General features: G+C 44.7%; 1 protein-coding gene across 3 annotated transcripts in view; it reads left to right on the top strand.

Annotated features, from left to right (window-relative positions):
• The window catches only part of ABLIM1 (actin binding LIM protein 1), a 219,815-nt gene extending 201,311 nt beyond the window's left edge, over positions 1-18,504 (top strand). For all 3 annotated transcript variants that reach the window (XM_044916163.1, XM_021700173.2, XM_021700172.2), the window contains 8 exons: positions 64-155; positions 1,370-1,475; positions 3,007-3,071; positions 3,702-3,762; positions 10,382-10,389; positions 11,842-11,916; positions 12,833-12,913; positions 14,006-18,504. In XM_044916163.1, the coding sequence (XP_044772098.1) occupies positions 64-155; positions 1,370-1,475; positions 3,007-3,071; positions 3,702-3,762; positions 10,382-10,389; positions 11,842-11,916; positions 12,833-12,913; positions 14,006-14,119 (602 nt within the window). In that variant the 3' untranslated portion in view covers positions 14,120-18,504. The remainder of the gene's footprint in view (positions 1-63; positions 156-1,369; positions 1,476-3,006; positions 3,072-3,701; positions 3,763-10,381; positions 10,390-11,841; positions 11,917-12,832; positions 12,914-14,005) is intronic.
• Positions 18,505-21,923: the final 3,419 nt, after the last annotated feature.

Here is a 21,923-nt window from a genome sequence, read left to right as displayed (position 1 = left end):
TAGTCCTGTAAGATCCCCTTGCCGTGGGGCTAACGTGAGAAGTTGTCTTTGCTGTGGAATTAGGAGCCGACATGAGACGCAGATCTAGCGGCAGAGAGGAAGATGAGGAGGAGCTTCTGAGGCGCCGGCAGCTGCAAGAAGAGCAATTAATGAAGGTTTGTCCTTAAACTACTTTGCTGCAGTCTTTAGTTCAGTTCCCTAGATCTGGATTTTTTGGATGGATACCATGGGCAAGCCACCAAGTGAATGAGAGGCCATCCCAGCCCTCGAAGGGCTGGAAATCCAGTAGGCGAAAGAAGACAGGCCTCTAGTGACCCGAAAGCAGGGTACTGAGTACTTAGTGGGTTCCAGAAGAGATGGCCTGGAAGCTGGAGGTCAGAGGGATATGGAACGTTCGAGCTTCTGCGAGGAGAGCCAGACCGCGTGGGGTATATGTGTGCAGCGCATGTTCAAAAGGGCCAGGTGGAGCCAAGCTCTTCACCCATGTGGTGCGACACCTGCCTTCCCTCATGCAGGGTCTGCTGAAGGAATTCCCTTGGGACTATTTCTCCAAGGCTTTCCTCAGGACTTGTAGGACCTTGTGTGTCTATCTGAGCTAGGATGGAGGGGATAAAATGGACTGCCACCAAGACGTCCTCATTATACCCACCCCACCCCAGCCCCGCCACAGCATCCCAGACCAAAAGAAGGATAGTCCATTATAGCCTGGGGTAGAGGGAGCCAGGACATTATATACTCTCCCACCAATAAGGGACTGATGAATCCCTTCACATGACATTTTCCAAAGCTACTTAATCATATGGGAAATGCACATGATACTAGTTATATGGAGGGAGAGGATACAAAGTTGCATTTATAGCATGATCCCACTTTTGTATGATATGTGCAGAGAAAAATGCTGGATGGATATAAATCAAAATGTAAATGGTGGTTATCTCTGAGGGGTGGATTACGGGTTAGTCTTCTTTCCTTCTAGATTTTCTAAAATCTGTGCAATGAGCATGTGTTCTTCTTGTTTTTAAACAAATCAATCTAATTTCTTTTTAAAGGATACTATCCCCAAACTCCCCTTTGCACATCAAAAAATCTCCGCACAGTCACACATGCCTCCTGTGGTCACCTGCCGGCACGTCCCGGGAGGGCAAAGGAGGGAGAACATTTTTCTGACATGGAGCTTGGCCCATGCTTGGCTGAGAGGGGTTCAAGGTCCAAAACCTGGCCTATCCCTTGAGGAACCACCAGGCTCTGGCACCAAATGCGTTCAAGCCACTCCACGGTCAGGAACTTTTTGCAGGACCTTCTAAAACAGAAACTGCCATTCTGATGGTAATTGTGGGCTTCACTCTCATCTTTCTTCTCTTTGTGATAGCTCAACTCAGGCCTGGGGCAGTTGATATTGAAAGAGGAGATGGAGAAGGAGAGCCGGGAGAGGTCGTCCCTGACAGCCAGTCGCTATGATTCTCCCATCAACTCAGGTGAGCAGCAGACCCACCACATTCTCCCAGCCGAGAGCCAGCCACTGGCCTGCTGGGAGCCCGTCTGGACTGTTCCAGGAGAGGCGGGGCCATTTCTGGTGGAACCTACAGAGTGTTCTACATGAGCAGAAGTATGAGAAACATACTGCCTGTCAACTTAGCTTATGAAGATGCCATAGTTCTTCCTTAAATGTATATTTTCTTCATGTTGGAGATGGGGGAGTCCTTGGATGATTTTAGTGTTTACTACATGCAAGCACTTTTGCTAGACATTGTTCCATTTATTTCCACAACATGCCAATGAAGTAGGTGATATTATTATTCCCATTTTGTAGATCAGGAGACAGGTATAGGAAGTTTAAGTAACTTACCCAATGTCACATTATTAATAACTAGCAAAACTAGGATTCAGGAGTTGAAGCATTATAACCATAGAGCCCACATGCTGAACTGGAATGCCCTGCGACCTCTCCTTGATGCCTCACTGGCATCGATCTCGGATTGGTGGTTTACTAATCTTTAGAGTTCCTTCTGATCCTGTAGTTCTGGTCTCTAAGAATATATAGTACAGTATCTACATGAGTCAAGAAAGACTTACAAAGATGAAATACCAGGCCAAGGTGTTAAGCTGTGGAGCCAGAATCCAAGCCCAGGTCTGCTTCCCCCAAAGCTCCACAGTTTATGTGATGTCATGCTGTTGATTAATGGGATATCCTATCCCATGCCTCTCAGGAACTCTACTGTGGTGAGCCAGGAGAGCATGACAACATACATGGTTGGCTTTCAGGTCAGTTATTGCCACTATACCAATTGGAGCATGAGCTTATGCATCCACATGGCCCTGGCTTCCAATCATTGCTTAGCTATTTATAAGGTGAGTGACCTTGGACAAGATACTTAACTTCTGTTAGCCCCTATTCCTTCTCCTGTAAAATGGAAATAATATAATAGTGCTGTTAGGGTTGTATTGAGGATTTGGAGGTAAAGAAGTGCCAAGCACCTCTCCTTTCTCCACTCACTCACTGCATCACCCAAATGTGGTGGCCTTTCATGAACATTCGAGCCCAATATTTTGGGGGTTATTTTTTTTTCTATTTTTCTATGTATCTTCTATTCAGTAAGGTGGAAGATGCATTGCCAGTTTCATTAGAGAATTGGGCTTCTGGGGGCACCTGGCTGGCTCAGTTGGTAGAGCATGCGACTCTTGATCTTGGGGTCATGAGTTTGGGCCCCACGTTGGGGGTAGAGTTTACTTAAAAAAAAAAAGCTATTAAGAATTGGACTTCTCGGGCGCCTGGGTGGCTCAGTTGGTTAAGCGACTGCCTTCGGCTCAGGTCATGATCCTGGAGTCCCGGGATCGAGTCCCGCATCGGGCTCCCTGCTCAGCAGGGAGTCTGCTTCTCCCTCTGACCCTCCCCCCTCTCATGTGCTCTCTTTCATTCTCTCTCTCAAATAAATAAATAAAATCTTTAAAAAAAAAAAAAGAAAGAATTGGACTTCTGATTTCCTTTTTTTACCTTTTCTCATTCAGCTTCACATGTTCTATCATCTAAAACCTCATCTCTCCCAGGCTATGGAAAAAATGGGCTTCATCGGGTAAGATTTCTCAATTAATTGTTCCTGAGTTGATTCCCTCTTCAGTCCTGGTTGAAGTGCTAATATACTGTCTGAATATGTCTGATAATATGATCTCAGTATTAGAATATAATGAAAATTGTAAGTCCCCTGATCTGGCGAGTCACTTTGAGTTACAGGCAAAATAAAATATTTCTATTGAGAGAAAGAGAAATTGACTTTAGATGAAAGAATAGCCTGTATCAGCTTGTGGGAAGGCTACATTAATTAATTGTGTGGCAAACATTTCCACACTCAAGCTACAAGTAATGACTTGAGCCCTCATCTCTGCTGTAAAAAGAGCGGGAACATTTATGGCTGTCACCCTCCCCAAAAACCGTAGAACAAATGCAATTGCATGGCTAGCTGCATGGAAAAATGTATTTTTATTTATTGGCAAAAGATAACTTGCTTACCCAGCGCCTGCTGTCATTGGGTGCACTGCTAAAGACAAAGAGGTTTCACAATAGTAGAAGACAAATAATGAAGGTCCAGGAATTCAGCTTGGGAAGAAATTCTGAGGATTTTGTAAATCCTTGCTTCCTTTTCACATGTCTCCAAAACCATCACTCTGGAATAGATTGTCTAATGATGTGTTCTTTCTCATTTCAGCCTGTTTCTACAGACTTTGCTCAGTACAACAGCTACAGGGATGTCAGTGGGGGAGTGCGAGGTAAGGCCCGTGTGCCTGGGCTGCGGACTGACTGGCTGAGATTGAGATGAGACTGTGCAGTCACATCTACATTGGCTGGGTTCATGCTGTCTGACATCCGAAAGCCAGATCACAGCTAGCCTCTGTGAGCTAGTGGAGCATGCATTAAAATCGCAAAGCAGGAGATAGTCCAAGATGGTGCAGGAGTAGGAGACCTTAGTTTTGTTGGGTCCCAGGAATTCAGCTAGATAGCTATCAAATCACTCTGAACACCTGCGAACTCAACCTGATAGCTAAGAAAATATCTGCAACTCTACAAATAGAAAAGTGACCACTTTCTGCAAGAATGACAAGACGGAAAAACTTACCTCAGAGAAGAGAACAAGAGGCAACACTGACCACCAGTGACCTAATCAGTATGGATATAAGTAAGATGTCAGAACTAGAGTTCAGAATAATGATTATAAAGATACTAGCTGGGCTTGAAAAAAGCATAGAAGACACTAGAGAATCCCTTTCTGGAGAAATAAAAGAACTAAAATCTAATCAAGTTGAAATCAAAAAGGCTATCAATGATATGCAATAAAAAATGGAGGTTCTAACAGCTAGGATAAATGAGGCAGAAGAGAGAATTAGTGATATAGAAGACAAAATGATGGAGAATAAAAAAGCTGAGAAAAAAGAGATAAACAGCTACTGGATCATGAGGGGAGAATTTGAGAGGTAAGTGATACCATAAAGCGAAACAATATTAGAAAATTGGGATCTTAGAAGAGGAAGGAGAGAGGGGGGCAGAATGTATATTGGAGCAAATTATAGCAGAGAACTTCCCTAATCTGGGGAAGGAAGCAGGCATTCAAGTTCAGGAAGCACAGAGAACTCCCTCAAAATCAATAAAAATAGGTTAACACCTTGACATACAATAGTGAAACTTGCAAATCTCAGAGACGAAGAAAATCCTGAAAGCAGCTCGGGACAGTGGGTCCATAACCTACAAGGGTAGAAACATTAGACTGGTAGAAGACCTATCCTCAGAGACCTGGCAGGCCAGAAAGGACTGGCATGATATATTCGGGGTGCTAAATGAGAAAAATATGCAGCCGAGAATACTTTATCCAGCAAGGCTGTCATTCAAAATAGGAGAGATAAAAAGCTTCCAGAACAAACAGAAACTAAAAGAATCTGTGATCACTGAACCAGCCCTGCAAGAAATACTAAAGAGGATCCTTTAAGTGAAGAGAGAGCCCAAAAGTAACATAGACCAGAAACTAACGAGACAATATACAGAAACAGTGACTTTACAGATAATACAATGGCACTAAATTCATATCTTTTAATAGTTACACTGAATATCAAAGGGCTAAATGCCCCAATCAAAAGACACAGTGTATCAGACTGGAAAAAGAGCAAGACCCTTCAATATGCTGTCTGCAAAAGACTCATTTTAAACCCAAAGACACCTCCAGATTCAAAGTGAGGGGGTGGAAAACCATTTATCATGCTAATGGACATCAAAAGAAAGCTGGGGTAGTAATCCTTATATCAAACAAATTAGATGTTAAACCAAAAACTATAATAAAAGATGAGGAAGGACACTATATCCTAAAGAGTCTATCCAATAAGAAGATCTAACAGTTGTAAATATGTATGCCCCTAAAATGGGAGCAGCCAATTATATAAACCAACTAATAACACAATTAAAGAAACACATTGATAATAATACAATAATAATAGGGGATTTTAACACCCCACTCACTGCAATGGACAGATCATCTAAGCAGAAGATCAACAAGGAAACAAGGGCTTTGAATGACACACTGGACCAGATGGATTTCACAGATATATTCAGAGCATTCCATCCTAAAGCAACAGAATACACACTGTTTTTGAGTGCACATGGAACGTTCTCCAGAATAGATCACATACTGGGTCACAAGTGAGGTCTTAGCTGGTACCAAAAGATTGGGATCGAACTGGAGGGTGTTATGCTGAGTGAAATAAGTCAGTCAGAGAAAGATGTGTATCATATGACCTCACTGATATGAGGAATCCTTAATCTCAGGAAATAAACTGAGGGTTACTGGAGTAGGGGGTGGGGTGGGCTGGGAGGGATGGGGTGGCTGGGTGATAGACATTGGGGAGGGTATGTGCTATGGTGAGCACTGTGAATTGTGCAGGACTGCTGAATCACAGATCTGTACCTCTGAAACAAATAATGCAATATATGTTAAGAAAAAAAAAAAGAAGAAGATAGTAAGAGGGAAAGAATGAAGGGGGGTGGAATCAGAGGGGGAGACAAACCATGAGAGACTGTGGTCTCATGGGCTCTGAAAAACAAACTGAGGGTTCTAGAGGGGAGGGGGGTGGGAGGATGGGTTAGCCTGGTGATGGGTATTAAAGAGGGCACATTCTGCATGGAGCACTGGGTGTTATGCACAAACAATGAATCATGGAACACTACATCAAAAACTAATGATGTGGGCGCCTGGGTGGCTCAGTTGGTTAAGCGACTGCCTTCGGCTCAGGTCACGATCCTGGAGTCCCGGGATTGAGTCCCGCATCGGGCTCCCTGCTCGGCAGGGAGTCTGCTTCTCCCTCTGACCTTCCTCCCTCTCATGCTCTCTATCTCTCATTCTCTCTGTCAAATAAATAAATAAAATCTTTAAAAAAAAAAAAAAAAAACTAATGATGTAATGTATGGTGATTAACATAACAATAAAAAGTAAAAAAAAAAAAAAGATTGGGATCATTCCCTGCATATTTTCAGACCACAATGCTTTGAAAACTTGAACTCAATCACAAGATGAAATTTGGAAAGAACTCAAATACGTGGAGGTTAAAGGGCATCCTACTAAAGAATGAATGGGTCAACCAGGAAATTAAAGAATTAAAAAAATTCATGGAATCAAATGAAAATGAAAACACAACTGTTCAAAACCTTTGGGATGCAGCAAAGGCAGTCCTTAGAGGGAAGTATATAGGAATACAAGCCTTTCTCAAGGGCTCAAATATACAGCCTAAACGTACACCTAAAGGAGCTGGAGAAAGAACAGCAAATAAAACCTAAATCCAGCAGGAGAAGAGAATTAATAAAGATTTAGAGCAAAATTCAATGAAATAGAAACTAAAAGAACAGTAGAACAGATCAACGAAACTAGGAGCTGATTCTTCGAAAGAATTAATAAGATTGATAAACCCCTGGCCAGACTTATCAAAAAGAAAAGAGAAAGGACCCCAAAAAATAAAATCATGAATGGAAGAGGAGAGATCACAACCAACACTGAAGAAATACAAACAATTATGAGAACATATTAGCAACTACATGCCGACAAATTAGGCAATCTAGAAGAAATGGGTGCATTCTTAGAGATGTATAAACTACCAAAACTGAACCAGGAAGAAATAGAAGACCTGAACAGACCTGGAACCAGCAAGGAAATTGAAGCAGTAATCAAAAATCTCCCAACAAACAAGAGTCCAGGACCAGATGGCTTCCCAGGAGAATTCTACCAAACATTTAAAGAAGAATTAATACCTATTCTTCTGAAGCTGTTTGGAAAAAATAGAAAGGAAGGGAAAACTTCCAAACTCCTTCTGTGAGGCCAGCATCACCTTGATCCCCAAACCAGACAAAGATCCTGCCAAAAAAGGAAGATTATAGACCAATATTCCTAATGAACATGGATGCAAAAATTATCACCAAGATACTAGCCAATAGGATCCAACTAGCCAATAGGATTATTCACAATGACCCAGTGGGATTTATTCCTGGGGTGCAAGGGTGGTTCAACATCCACAAATCAATTAGTGTGATACATTACATTAATAAAAGAAATGACAAAAACCATATGATCTTCTCAATAGATGCAGAAAAAGCATTTGACAAAGTATAGCATCCCCTTTCTTGATTAGAACTCTTCACAGTGTAGGGTTAAAGGAAATATACCTCAATATCATAAAAGCCATCAATTAAAAAACCCACAGTGAGTATCATTCCCAATGGGGAAAAACTGAGAGCTTTTCCCCTAAGGTCAGGAACACGGCAGGGATGTCCACTCTCACCACTGTTGTTCAACATAGTACTAGAAGTCCTAGCCTCAGCAATCAGACAACAATAACAAAAATAAATAAAAGGCATCCACGTCAGCAGAGAAGTGAAACTCTCACTCTTTGCAGATGACATGACATTGTATGTGGAAAACCCAAAGACTCCACCCCCAAATTGCTAGAACTCATACAGGAATTCAGCAAAGTCTCAGGATATAAAATCAGTGCACAGAAATCAGTTTCATTTCTATACACTAACAATGAGACAGAAGAAAGAGAAATTAAGGGAGTCGATCCCATTTACAATTGCACCAAAAACCGTAAGATACCTAGGAATAAACCTAACCAAAGAGACAAAGGATCCATACTCAGAAAACTATAGAACACTCATGAAAGATACTGAGGAAGACACAAACGGAAAAACATTCCATACTCATGGATTGGAAGAACAAATATTGTTAAGATGTCTGTGCTACCTAGAGCAATCTATACATTCAATGCAATCCCCATCAAATACCATCAACTTTTTTCACAGAGCTGGAACAAATAATCCTAAAATTTGTGTGGAACCAGAAAAGACCCTGAATAGCCAAAGGAATGTTGAAAAAGAAAATCAAAACTGGTGGCATCATAATTCCAGACTTCAAGCTCTATTACAAAACTGTAATCATCAAGACAGTATGTACTGGCACAAAAACAGACACATAGATCAATGGAACAGAACAGACAATCCAGAAATGGATCCTCAACTCTAAGAACTATGGTCAACTAATCTTCAACAAAGCAGGAAAGAATATCCAATGGAAAAAGTCTCTTCAACAAATAGTGTTGGGAAAATTGGACAGCCACATGCAGAAGAATGAAACTGGACCATTTCCTTACACCACACACAAAAATAGACTCAAAATGGATGAAAGACCTAAATGTGAGACAGGAATCCATCACAATCCTAGAGGAGAACACAGTCAGCAACCTCTGTGACCTCAGCCACAGCACCTTCCTGTTAGACACATCTCATGAGGCAAGGGAAACAAAGGCAAAAACGAACTATTGGGACTTTTATCAAGATAAAAGGCTTTTGCACAGCAAAGGAAACAGTCAACAAAACCAGAAGATAACTGACAGAATGGAAGAAGATATTTGCAAATGACATATCAGATAAAGGGCTAGTATCCAAAATCTATAAAGAACTTATCAAACTCAACACCCAGAGAACAAATAATCCAATGAAGAAATAAGCAGAAGACACAACAGACATTTCTTCAAAGAAGACATACAAATGGCCAACAGACACATGAAAAAATGTTCAACATCACTCAGCATCAGGGAAATCCAAATCAAAACCACAATGAGATACCACCTCACACCAGTCTGAATGGCTAAAATTTAACAAGTCAGGAAATAACAGATGTTGGTGAGGTTGTGGAGAAAGGGGAACCCTCTTACACTGTTGGTGGGAATGCAAGCTGGTGCAGCCACTCTGGAAAACAGTATGGAGGTTCCTCAAAAGTTGAAAATAGAGCTACCCTATTACCCAGCAATTGCACTACTAGGTATTTACCCCAAAGATACAAATGTAGTGATCCTAAAGGGCACCTGCACCACAACATTTATAGCAGCAATGTCCACAATAGCCAGACTGTGGAAAGAGCCCAGATGTCCATTGACAGATGAATGGATAAAGAAAATGTGTAATATATACAATGAAATAGTACCCGGCCATCAAAAAAAATGAAATCTTGCCATTTGCAACAATATGGATGGAACTAGAGGGTATTATGCTAAGCGAAATAAGTCAGTCAGAGAAAGACACTTATCATGATCTCACTGATATGTGGAACTTAAGAAACAAAACAGAATCATAGGGGAAGGGAGGAAAAAATAAGATGAAATCAGAGAGGGAGACAAACCCTAAGAGATTCTTAATCATAGGAAACAAACTGAGGGTTGCTGGAGGGGAGGGCAGTGGGGGGATGGGGTAAATGGGTGATGGACATTAAGGAGGGCACGGGATATAATGAGCCCTGGGTGTTATGTAAGACTAATGAATCACTGACTTCTGTTTCTGAAACTAATATGTTAATTAATTGAACTTAATAAATTGTAAAAAATCGCAAAGCATCTCTACTGAAATGAGACCATGAGAAGCAGGGTGTGTAAGAATGAATTCATCGCTCCTGCCACGTGCTGAGCACTCAGTGAGAGAGATACCTGGTGTTACAGTGTGCTCTAAGCAAGACGTAGCCAGGCTGTCAAAAATGCACATGACTGAGTGAGAGACAGGGACGGGTTGGGGTGAGGGGAGAGAAGCTTCCAACAATGCATGGTGGAATCAGAGAAGGCAGAAATACCTTCCGAGTGTCGGGGAGAGCTTTCGTGAGGAAGGAGTATTTTAACTGATCACAGCAACTGGAGCAGGCCTTTCCTGGCTTCAGGGGGGCAGGGAGGTAGTGTGTACAGAGACCCCCGCAGAGAGAGGAACGTGGTGCGTTGGAGAATGTCTGGGGAATTGCAATAGGATATGGTATATTAATATGTCCATGTTTTTCTATGAGCTTTCCCTTCTGATATTTTCTTTTTCTTTCCTTTCTAGACTACCAGGTATGGAACACCGTGTCTCTCAAGTTGGCCACACCAGTAAAACAACCATTGTCCAATGCAGACACGGGTTGCGGCTCCACGGAAGGGTTTCTGTTGAGAAGATCCTTATTTGGGTTGATCTGTCTGGTTCATTAGTCCATAGATAGGAGGAGCCATGAGGATCAGGCATGCCTGGTGCCAACATCAAGCTGGCTCTGTAGGCCTTGGGGATGTGGCATGAACCAGGCTAGGTGTCGGGGAGGCTCTTGCTCTGGCCTCGGACAGTCCTCTCTGGGGCGGAAGTAGACCAGCATCAAGGGCCTGCTCAAATACAGTTTTGCCTCTTAGTCATAACCGCTTGGTACCTTTGGTCCTCCCCTCCTTCCTGTGGTCCCACTGTCTTGGCCAATAGGAAAGAGCTGCTGTGGTACCATTCCCTTTTTCCTGGACCCTAAACCTTATAAAATGATGGTGGAGAATGAGAAAAGGGGAAAAAAGGCAAAGAAAACGAAGAGTGAAATAACACAATCACGGACGTGGCACTTTTTTCATAGACCGTATGCTTTCATGCATGGATCCTAAATTAGGAATTAGTCAATAGTTAGTAAGCCAGGATCTGTCCCCAACTTGATGATGAACAGTATTCCCAGTATTCCTGCTTTTATGCAGCAAGGATCTCATTTTGAAAAATGTATGGTGATTAAGATGACACATCTAGGGCGCCTGGGTGGCTCAGTTGGCTAAGCGACTGCCTTCGGCTCAGGTCATGATCCTGGAGTCCCGGGATCGAGTCCCGCATCGGGCTCCCTGCTCGGCGGGGAGTCTGCTTCTCCCTCTGACCCTCCCCCCTCTCATGTGCTCTCTCTCATTCTCTCTCAAATAAATAAATAAAATCTTTAAAAAAAGATGACCCATCTGGGGCGCCTGGGTGGCTCAGTCGGTTAAGCGACTGCCTTCGGCTCAGGTCATGATCCTGGAGTCCCGGGATCGAGTCCCGCATCGGGCTCCCTGCTCGGCGGGGAGTCTGCTTCTCCCTCTGACCCTCCCCCCTCTCATGTGCTCTCTCTCATTCTCTGTCTCTCAAATAAATAAATAAAATCTTTAAAAAAAGATGACACATCTGGGGCGCCTGGGTGGCTCAGTCGGTTAAGCGACTGCCTTCGGCTCAGGTCATGATCCTGGAGTCCCGGGATCGAGTCCCGCATCGGGCTCCCTGCTCGGCGGGGAGTCTGCTTTGCCCTCTGACCCTATCCCCTCTCATGTGTGTTCTCTCTCATTCTCTGTCTCTCAAATAAATAAATAAAATCTTTAAAAAAAAATAAAAAATAAAATAAATAAATAAAAAAAGATGACACATCTACAAAACAGTGAGGATTTGAGACCCAAACAGGGAGTTTTGGGAGGCCACGGAGTTGTCCCCACAGCTCCAGGTGCTGTCATGTGTTCCTCCTTAAATCAGCTTTTCTTTTGCAGACTCTCCCAGATGGCCACATGTCTGGGACGAGAATGGATCGAGGGGTGTCCATGCCCAACATGTTGGAACCAAAGGCAAGTGTAGCCATTCTCTGCTCTCACATGGGGACAGCAAACCGGGCATAATCCTGAAAAGATTTGGTTTTCTCTCTTCCCACCATTTTCAGTGTTGAGGCCTACTTGCTTCCAGGCTGATACATTAGACAAGCTGTGTCACAAAGTACCTGGACATTCACTGGTTTTGTCACACTGAGTCAACAGGTTTAAGTCCTCACAGGGTGTGGTACTGTGTGTTCGTAGTGAAGGACCAGCACACCTCCCTATGAGCTTAGTACTCACTTGGCCCCTGCCATGAGCACCACGAGGCATGCCCAGTGCTAAGTGGGGCAGCTGCCAACCACTCGAGATAGAGTGACCAAGACATCCCATTTGCCCAGGACTTTCCCAGTGTTAGCACTGGAAGTCTAGCATTCCGGAACCTCCTCAGTCCTGGGCAAACTGGGATGGTTGGTTACCCAAGCTCCAGACCATCCTGAAACTCCAGAGGTGTCCAAGGCTGTACTCCCTAGTGACCATAACTGGGGCTTACTTCAATGTCCTCCACCAGAACACTGCTTCTGGGTCAGCCTGGTTCCGTGAAATCATGAGCCAGTCGTGGAACAAGGTTGTTGAACCCTGCAGAGGTACCCTCGCCATATAAACTGTGTTCCTATAATTTCACTTCTAATTTTTACCTTTACCCCCAAGACATAATAAGTTTGTATTCTTTCACTCAACAAAGCCACAGGGCTACTTAAGACATGATGAGTTGAGAAAACATGCAAGAACTGGTCCCTGTCCACGGGATATATGAGGAACACCCATCACTCAGATACCGTAATTATAATGTCTTAGAAGCTCTGTCTTGGGAGTACTAGATTTTAGGGAGATTCTGCTTGTTGATAAAATGGACAGCAGTGTTCTAGAAGAGGTGTTTCTCTTTGCTTCTCAGATATTTCCATATGAAATGCTGATGGTGACCAACAGAGGGCGCAACAAAATCCTAAGAGATGTGGACAGAACCAGGCTGGAGGTAAACTAACTGACCAGTCCCCAACCGCAGATACCTGTGCATTTCCCCCACCTTTCCCCTAAGAAATGTTTCAATGAAGGCAAAAAAAAAAGAAAAGAAAAGAATCAACCTCTCACGGTAGGTAGAACTAAGATAACTCGGGATTGAAAACCCAAATAATACACACTTACGAGATCAGCCTAAATGTGTGGTGAAACCCAGAAGATGAGCCAGGAGACACAGTATGATTTAGTCATCTTCTGCGGAAGCCTGATGTTGCCGTAATTATGGCTGGTGTTGTAGAATGCAATCCCATCCCTCTTCAGATATCCCAGCACCTGGGTTGAGCTTGTTGAGAGAGGGAAGGACGTGCTCAGTAACGAGGTTTGCCCTGGACAAGTTTCCCTCTTGGCTCTTTCCGCATTGCTTGCTGAAGGGTTATCTGGGTGTACATGCCCAAGACCTCCTTAGACACACAAGGCTGATCATACTTTTCCACTTGAGTGATTTTAATTAAGAAAAACTCTGGCTGCCAGTCTTATAAAGAATCATTACTTTTCCCTGACAAAAGGCAGTACCTTTGTATGTGAAGTCAGTCTGGCACAGAGAATAAAGGCTCTGCTATCCTAAGGGAACTTTTTAGGAGGGACGACAGATGGAATCCATTCTCCTGGTAGACCAGGTGTCCAGCAGAACTGCTGCTGCTGAGCCAGGAGGAAGCCCCAGGGCTCCCCAGATTCCACTCTGGAAGCTCTGTCTGGCTTTCTTAGTGCTATGGTCCATTTTCCCTGCATCTTCTCAACATCCCAAGGACCTGAAGTGGAGTTGCCTCCAGCATAACGACTCACCTTCCTATGTCCTATCACCATAGAGCATATGACAGTGATCATTAATACCCTGCCAGCTCTTTTGTCTGCTGGGGAGGGTGCCTCACCTGGGCCAAGCAGGTAAGGAGCCAGTTGGTCCAGTGCCTGCTAACCAGCCTCAGAGGTAAACTCCTCTGCCATCATTCTGCCTTGCTCTTCAAAATGATCGCTTGTAGACTCAAGAACAAGTCTCAAGGCCATCCACGTGGCCATCAGGACTGACTACTATTCTTTCTCCCACCCACAGCGCCACTTAGCCCCAGAAGTGTTTCGGGAAATCTTTGGAATGTCCATACAGGAATTTGACAAGTTACCTCTTTGGAGACGCAATGACATGAAGAAGAAAGCGAAACTCTTCTAAGCCCGCCCCCCACACACCCCGCTGTGTAGACAGCAGTTAGGAAAAAGACTGATGTGGCGGCGACACATAGGATGTTGTGTTAAGGCCCAAACTTGATTGGAGAATTTGCAAACTACTGTCCCTCAGCAACAACAAAACGGGAAACCTGATTAAAACACCCATAAGCCAAATATTGGGCCAACCACTGGCAACACTTGCCAAGAAGTAACGGGGTTGAAATTTCTGTGTTCCCCACACTCGACAGTAGTGTTCACATGTGACCTTTTGACATCACCTTATGTACACAACAGGAGCTACTTCTTTCATTTCCTTTATTGTCTAACCAGAGTGCTGACTGTATGGGTAGGAGCCAGCAAGTGCCCTTAGGATGCCGCATGGAAAAAAGCAGTTGTAATCATTCCAAAGTAGGAATATATTTATTATGTAGCACCGTGGCTAAGAAGGAAGAGCCTGAGGGACATATCCATGTGGTCGCGCCACTTTGCACACCCCTGTCCTCACTGGCCCCATGAAGCCCGGCCTGGGCCCCAGCAGGATAGAAGTCAGAGTCAGGGAACTGAGCAGCTCTGAGTGAGTGGGCTGAATAGCAGCCAAGGTCATTTTTAACAAGCTCCTTTTTCTCTACTCTTTGCTAGGACCTGGTTGGCAAATTACTTAGCTATTACTTAAAAAAAAAAAGAGAGAGAGAGGGAAAAGGAATCAAAGGAGTATCTCCCTTAATCCTTTTTCTGCGGTAAATTGTACGCTTCATTCTGCCTCCCCACCACTGCAGGCCCCCACTGCAAAGAAAGGAAAGGGAGAAATGATCTCCATTTGTGTGCTTTTAGATGATTTTTGTCCCAGGGCCACAGCACTCTTGGCAAAAAAAAAAAAAAGGAAGGGAGGGAGGAAAGGAAAGGAAAGAAAGAGAGAAAGAAAAAGAAAAATTCTGTGTCCCGCCAATGCAAGTTCTTCTACCCTGCATCCTCTGCTTCTCATCCAGTGTCCTCTGAATCTGATCGAGCCCACATGTATTTTGGGTTTTTTTGGTTTTTTTTTTTTTGAGGTCTTTTCAGTAGTAGCCTAAGGAAAGGCACGCTTTGCTCTTGGAAATCTCTGCAACTCCAGGGTATATTGCCTCAGATTGATTTAATTTGGCCTTTTCAGCTTTCCTTCTTGCCTAGCTCTGTTGACTTCACGGTGTGTGTGTGTAAGTGTGTGTAAGTGAACGCACCCAGCGTAGTTTGGGGAGTCCGCATGTTCTTTTATATTTCACCTCTGCTTGAATGTTTGTCCCGCTGTGCTGCAGCTTCTGAGGGACGTTTGCACACGTGCGCGTGACTCAGAGGTCAGGGTTGAGGCTACACCACACCCGGCGGCATCCTCTGGGGAAGGGTGTCCGTGTCAGGAGCCGGCATCCCCCGTGATTCAGGTTCTCAGGTCAGCAGCACAGTGAAGAGCCCAGACGTCAGATCAGGCTGTACATGGACATCGGAGTGTCACACCGGAGTCCGAAAATTCAGCAACACCAGATTGGAAGGGGAGCCTAGGATTTCACCGAAACTTGCATGTGAGACCCCATCGTGATTCCCGGACGCCTCTGGCCGTGACTCCAATGAGCGGTGAGGTGGACAAGGGAGGGTATCTCCATCCAGCTCCACACATGGGTGGTTTTCACATTTATTCTCATGCTTTGGGGGCTCTGCCTAGGAATTTAAACTCTGTTTTAAAGCCAAAGGGAAATCGTTTGAATTCTCTTCATATGCCGCTTCTAATTAAAGCTCAGAAATTCTTCCTGCTGCCACCAAATACTCGAATCAGTTAGTAGCCAATCTCCATGGTAAAAAGCAAGTAAAAATCATTTTGGAGCCTCTGCTGCAGATCTCTAACTTGGGACCCACTCTGTCACCCGGCTGATATGATGGGCTCTCTGAGGGCTTTATGCCTCTCCTGTGCTCTTCCCAAAGGGCTTGGAAATGGCCTGTCCTTCCAGTGCTGCACACTGAATGTTTGAGGACCGTTCTCACAAATACGAGCATGCATGTGTGCACGCACGTGTGCACGCGTGGATGTGTGTGTGTGGATGTGTGTTCACATCTAACGAAAGCTATTAGCACATAAAAATTCCAGTTGTTAATGCAGTCCAAGGCACAGGATTATTACTAACATATTTGGCAAATGATCCTGATGGAGCAGACGTGAGACGACCAGCTCCTCCTCGGGCTGAAGCCCCCAGATTGCAGCTTGCAGTTCGGTGCCTTCAGTGGCCTCTTGCTTTAATTCAGTATTTCTGCTGTTCCGTCTTCGCTCTGATCTCTCTGGCAGCGGCAGCCTCAGTATAATGCCTGCGTATCCTAGTCCTTGCTTTGCTCTGGCAAAGTATGAGGAGTGGGGACCATGGTGCATTCCCAGTCATCAACAACGAGGATGGCCAGATGGGTCCCAGTGCTAGGCTGGTGGAGAGAATTTGTTCATTACGGGGATCATAAAGGACCCTCAGTGTTGTCGTTGGTTAATGAGTTATGATCCAGGCACATGCCGAGCAAATGTCAGTGTGAGAAAAATTGCAATGATAGTTAACGATCTGAACCCAAAACCTGCTCCCACCGGCGAAACTCTACTTTTCTCATCTCTTTTGAATTCAGTTCTGCATCCAACTTGGGGGTGGGGGATGGGAAGCTTCTTTCCATATCAAGTTTATTAGCTTGTTTAAAACTATACCGTGCAAAAAAAAAAAAAAAAAAAAAAATGCATTACCAGAAAATGTCAGTAGCCTCCTGTTGGAAGCAGCACGGTGCTATGCTCTGGGGAGGGGTCGTGGGAAACCATAATGTGGACTGGGTTCCCCGGCTCCACTCCCAGCAGAAGGCTCCAGCTGGAGGGGTGGGCCATGGGGCAACCTGGTTCTCCCAACTGCCAAATCTAATATATGGCTACAATGGCCTATCCATTTTTTTTTCTTTAAACTGGACTCAGCATGCTTGTCCTCAAAATGTCCAGGCCACTGTGCAGGAGATCGGGGTTCTCTGCTTGAACCCCACTCTGCCCTGCACATAAAAATTCCAGTTGTTAATGCAGTCCAAGGCACAGGATTATTCACTCTAGGGGAGGACTTCTACACATGGCAAACTTTCCTGGTCCATACCCCAAGGGCTATATTTTTGAGCACTGGGCTTATTTGTGATTCTTTAAACACACAACACCTGCACGAAGCGAAAGAGGCCTCTGACAACGTGAAAGTCAGTGCTTCCTTTAAAGTTTCTTCCAGAAGAGCCAGGATACCATTTATTCTTCCCGTGTGGTTTAAGATGAGACCTAAAGAGCATTTGAGAACTTGGAGGGCCAAGCATGCATCTATATTTCGGTTTGCGTTAGTTATGAAATGTCCTTAATGTGACTTCTTTGGTAACTAAAGATAAACTGCCTGTTCTCTGAAACCTCCAACAGAAAAGCCAGGGTTAATGGGTCATACGGTGCACATTCCCTCTGCCACTCTCATCCTCTCAATCCGGTGATGGCCGTCAACTCTACTTCGAGAAGTCTTGCTGGAAATGTTTATAAAACTTTCCCCTAATTTCTTTACGCTTTAAAGCAAACACCTTTTTCTAAAGAATTGCTTCTCAGATGATTATATACAATATATATGCTTTTGCAAGTTAAAAAAAAAATGGAATTAACCACTTTTGACTAGGTAGGTCTTTCTAAAAATTCTTTCAAAAAGCTTGGTGTTCGTGTTCTGTGCATTGAAGGGGCAGGCGAGCCCTCTCTCTGACTGTCAGGAAAGATGGTGGAAGGAAGTGAACTCTATGTAACACCCCCTGCCCCCATGTCGTCTGAGGCAAGCTCAGTTTTTACAAATCACCTCTTCTATATTACTGGTCACTGTTTAATCTACACTTCCTAGGCCAGCCTTGACCTGACTTGATCTTTAAAATTATTTTCTTTTGACAAACCAAGTGTTTGTGAGTAAACCCTACAACTCACTCATTAGTATTCCCTTTTGAAGAATGTTCTCTTCAGAAAAAGAGATTATTTCAGGCTTGAGATTTGCTGTGACACCACCTTATAGTGATAATGTACATTAAGGAAATTAGGCAAATATATAATGAAAGAAACTTTTACTTTGGTTTAAAAAAAAAAGACAAAATCACTCTTTCCATTTGCTGCTCAGGAAGCCATGAGGAGATGGTGATTGATATGCTCTGCATATGGACTTTTGTGTTTTTATTTGGGTGAGTGATTTATGGCAGACTCCAAAGGAAAGGGGGAAGTGATCCGTTTCAGCTGAAAGAAATTTCTAAACAGTATATGTAAACACAGCAAAATTAAACAAATGCAACATTTTCTGATGGTTGGTGTAATGGACTGGCAATTGTTATCATGAAATAAAATTCTTCCCAAAAGTGTCTCTCTCAAGAGTGAAGATCCCACGAGTCACTTTCGGAGCCCATTCACCAAAGGTAGCGGAAGACAATACTGTACCCACTACCATTCAGCAAGGTGGTGAGCCACTTAATGATTGTATATGCCTGTCTTTCCTTACGCCATGGAAGAGAAAACAGTTGTCCACAATCTTGATGTTCCTTTTGGGTTCTGTGTACAGACCCGTCCAGTAATAAATGTGTGTGGCATCTGTGAGTTGCTGACAATCCAAATCTCTTGGAGTCCTTTCATTTTAAGTTCAGTTTAATGGAATTTTCTTGCAAGCGTCAGAAGACGTCCAGTCAGTTCTTCCTTCCCTCCCCTTTCAGACATATGAGTGTGAGTATTTGGAAGAACCGCTGTGTACAAGATGTGTCCTGTCCCCCGTGAAAGTGAGTGGGTGTCGGTCTGCACCCCACAGACCACGGACTAGTGTGCAGAGGCAGGGGCGGCCGCTGGCCCCGCGTTGCCGTGCCTGACGGTCCCGACCTGCTCCGTGCTCCTGTTGCAGGCAGCACCCGCCGCTCCCCGCCCTGTCCTCTGCGTTGCTGCTGTACACTCACCACTCAGTGAATAAAGTGTGTGCTTTATTCTATTGACAAACGCCTCCGCGTCGTGTTTCCTTGCTCGCTCCCCTGCACGTTTTAAAGGTCTGTCCCATTTCAAGAAGTACCGGTCCGACTTTCGATGACCAACACAAAACCAGAATCAAACCAGAGCCTTAGGAATGCATTTTTAGCACACAGGAAGGCTGTTGAGAAGGGGAAATACAACAAATTGCAATGGTATATTCCAGGACTGTTTGTCCAGTAATCCAGACCAAATTGACCAAGTTGACTAAAGTGAAAATATGCATTTTTTAGAGGGAGAGTGTGTGAGCAGGTGTGGGGAGGGGGGAGGGAGAGTGAATCTCAAGCAGACTCCCGGCTCACAGCTCTGAGATCATGACCTGAGCCGAAATCAACTGTCGGATGCCCAACCCACTGATCTACCCAGGCGGCCCTAAAGGGAAAATATTTAAAAAGAGCTGCTGGGCTGTGCTGATCTACCTGGTGTGTGGTTTTGTGACTCAGAGCAGTGACAGTCTCATCATCTTGACAAGAAGGGGGAGTTGAAGTTTGAGGACAAGAGCTTCTGAACCACCATGAGTGCAGGCCACTTACTAAGAAACTGCAGTACTGTGGTAGAAATACGTCTTTCAGAGTTTTGACCTCCCCTGCGTTATCAGACTTTAAGTGAGAAAGTCTTCTAGATTTTGATTTACACGTTATTCTCATTGCCACAATTTTGGGCCTGCTGGAAAATATAAGCATGTATTTAGACTCGAGACCATAGCCATTCTACTGCGTGTCTGTCAAGCCTGTTGTCTTAGTCAATTCAGGCTGCTATTAACAGACTTCCATGGACTGGGTGGCTGGAACGGCAAACATTCATTTCTTACAGTCCTGGAGGCTGGGCAGTCCAAGGTCAAGGTGATGGCAGATCTGGTGTGTGGGGAGAATGTGCTTAGGTTTGTAGATAGCTGTCTTCTGGTTGTGTCCTCACGTGGCAGAGAGAGAGAGGCAGCAAGCTCTTCGGTCTCTTCTTCTAAGGATGCTAATCCCATCATGAGGGCTCCACCCTCATGATCTAATTACCAAAGTCCTTGCCTCCTAATGCCATCCCACTGGGGATTAGGATTTCAACAGATAAATTTGGGGGGCCAGGGGACACAAACATGCAATCCATAACACCTGTCCAGGGGCCAGTCACACTAGCATTCATGTGGACCCTCATCACAAAGCCAGAAACTGAGATTGTGCTCCAGACAGTTGGCACCTTAGTTTACTAGTGTAGAAAACAGGTCAGGAGGCCCAGCTAGAGGCCTGTGTTCTATTCACTTTTGTCCCCACCTGCGCCGGCATCACCACTCTGGGCTCTGATGACCACAGTCGGCGTTTACTTTCAGCCCTCTCTTGAGCTCTCTGTGGCTTTTGCCACTATGATCGCCATTTCATTGAAAGCTGACCCCCTGTGTCACTCCAGTGGTTAGCCCTCGCACATAGCCAAGTTCACAGCCCGTGGCCCTCGCCTCGTCCACTGCTGTCCCTCCCACAATGCCCCACCTTTGAATCTTGCCCTCCAGCTCTTCCAAACCACTGCGAGTTTCCTGAACATACCATGCCCTCTCCCACCTCTGCAGCTTTGGCATGGCATTTCTCCCGTACAATGTCCAATTCTTCAAGGAGCTGGAGAGCGGGAGGATCTGGCCCCAGGGACAGGAGGTAATGGCAACACTATTTGAAAGCAGTCATCCATAGCTCTTGGGAGTTACCCATGTGAATTTCCCATGGGCTCCGTTTGTCCTGAATCAAAGACAAGCCTGAGTTCACACCCTCTCTAAGAGCCTGCCTTGATGAGCCCAGCCCAACCTGCCCCAGGAAATTCTTTGCATGCCTATGGTTGAACATCACGTGTGACACTTTTCAAACGTTGCCTAGGCCTGCTAGCTTTGCAGAACGGTGAACTGTGGTGCGGTCTCTACTGAGTGCCAGGCTTTATGTGAACCGTATTTCTCAGGGCAGCCCTCCAAGACAGGTCACTGTAGCTCTGCTATACAGGTGAAGAAACCAAAGCTCAGCGCCTATGAAATATGCCTGATCATCAACCAGTAAGCTGTAAAACTGGGATTACTGAGGCCTAACTTGAAATCCCATCCTGTTCTCTGTGTCTCCATGACCTTCCGAAGGCAAGGACTGCCTCTCCCACATTCCCAGTCTCCTGGGGTGCGCTGCAGAGAGGAGGTTCTCCATGTGAGACTGGCCAGTGCCCTTCACTAGGCGGTGAGCCCCATCACTGCTGCCAAGGTGCTATTATGAGCAAGCTTGGGGGGTACTCACTAGCTCTGGGTCTTAGGCCAGTTATTTCACCTCCCTAGGCCTCAACTTGTTCTACTGCAAAACGAACAAAATACTAAGACCCTTCAAAGGACTGTTGCTACATTTTAATTCATATTGAGCACCGCACGGTACCCAGGACATAGTAATTGCTCAAGAAACATCAGTGATCTTTATGAAGAGTAATCAGCCACTCAGACTTGAAGAACCCCATATTCTCTGAGCCTCAGTCTCCTCATCAGTAAATGAGGAGTGACTATCTGAGTTCTGACTACATTCTGGGGTGCTTAGGCTGAAGGAAGCAAGGTGGAGTGCTCAGACACAGGAAAGCATTACATTGATAAGTGGTATGGGACAATGAGGGTTTCTTGGTACTACTCTAAATAGTTTCACCATTCAAGAATTTTAGTTTTTGTTCTGGGCTTTTTCTCCCCCAGTCTTCTGCAGCATGAAACCAAGCCCACAACTTATTTAATATGCTTTAATAACAGCCCGCTCTTTGTCCAATAATACTCTAGGATTGAAAT

This window comes from Neomonachus schauinslandi, chromosome 6 (genome assembly GCF_002201575.2).
Source record: "Neomonachus schauinslandi chromosome 6, ASM220157v2, whole genome shotgun sequence".
Taxonomy (NCBI): Eukaryota; Metazoa; Chordata; class Mammalia; order Carnivora; family Phocidae; genus Neomonachus; species Neomonachus schauinslandi.
This window is presented reverse-complemented; position numbering and strand designations above follow the sequence as displayed.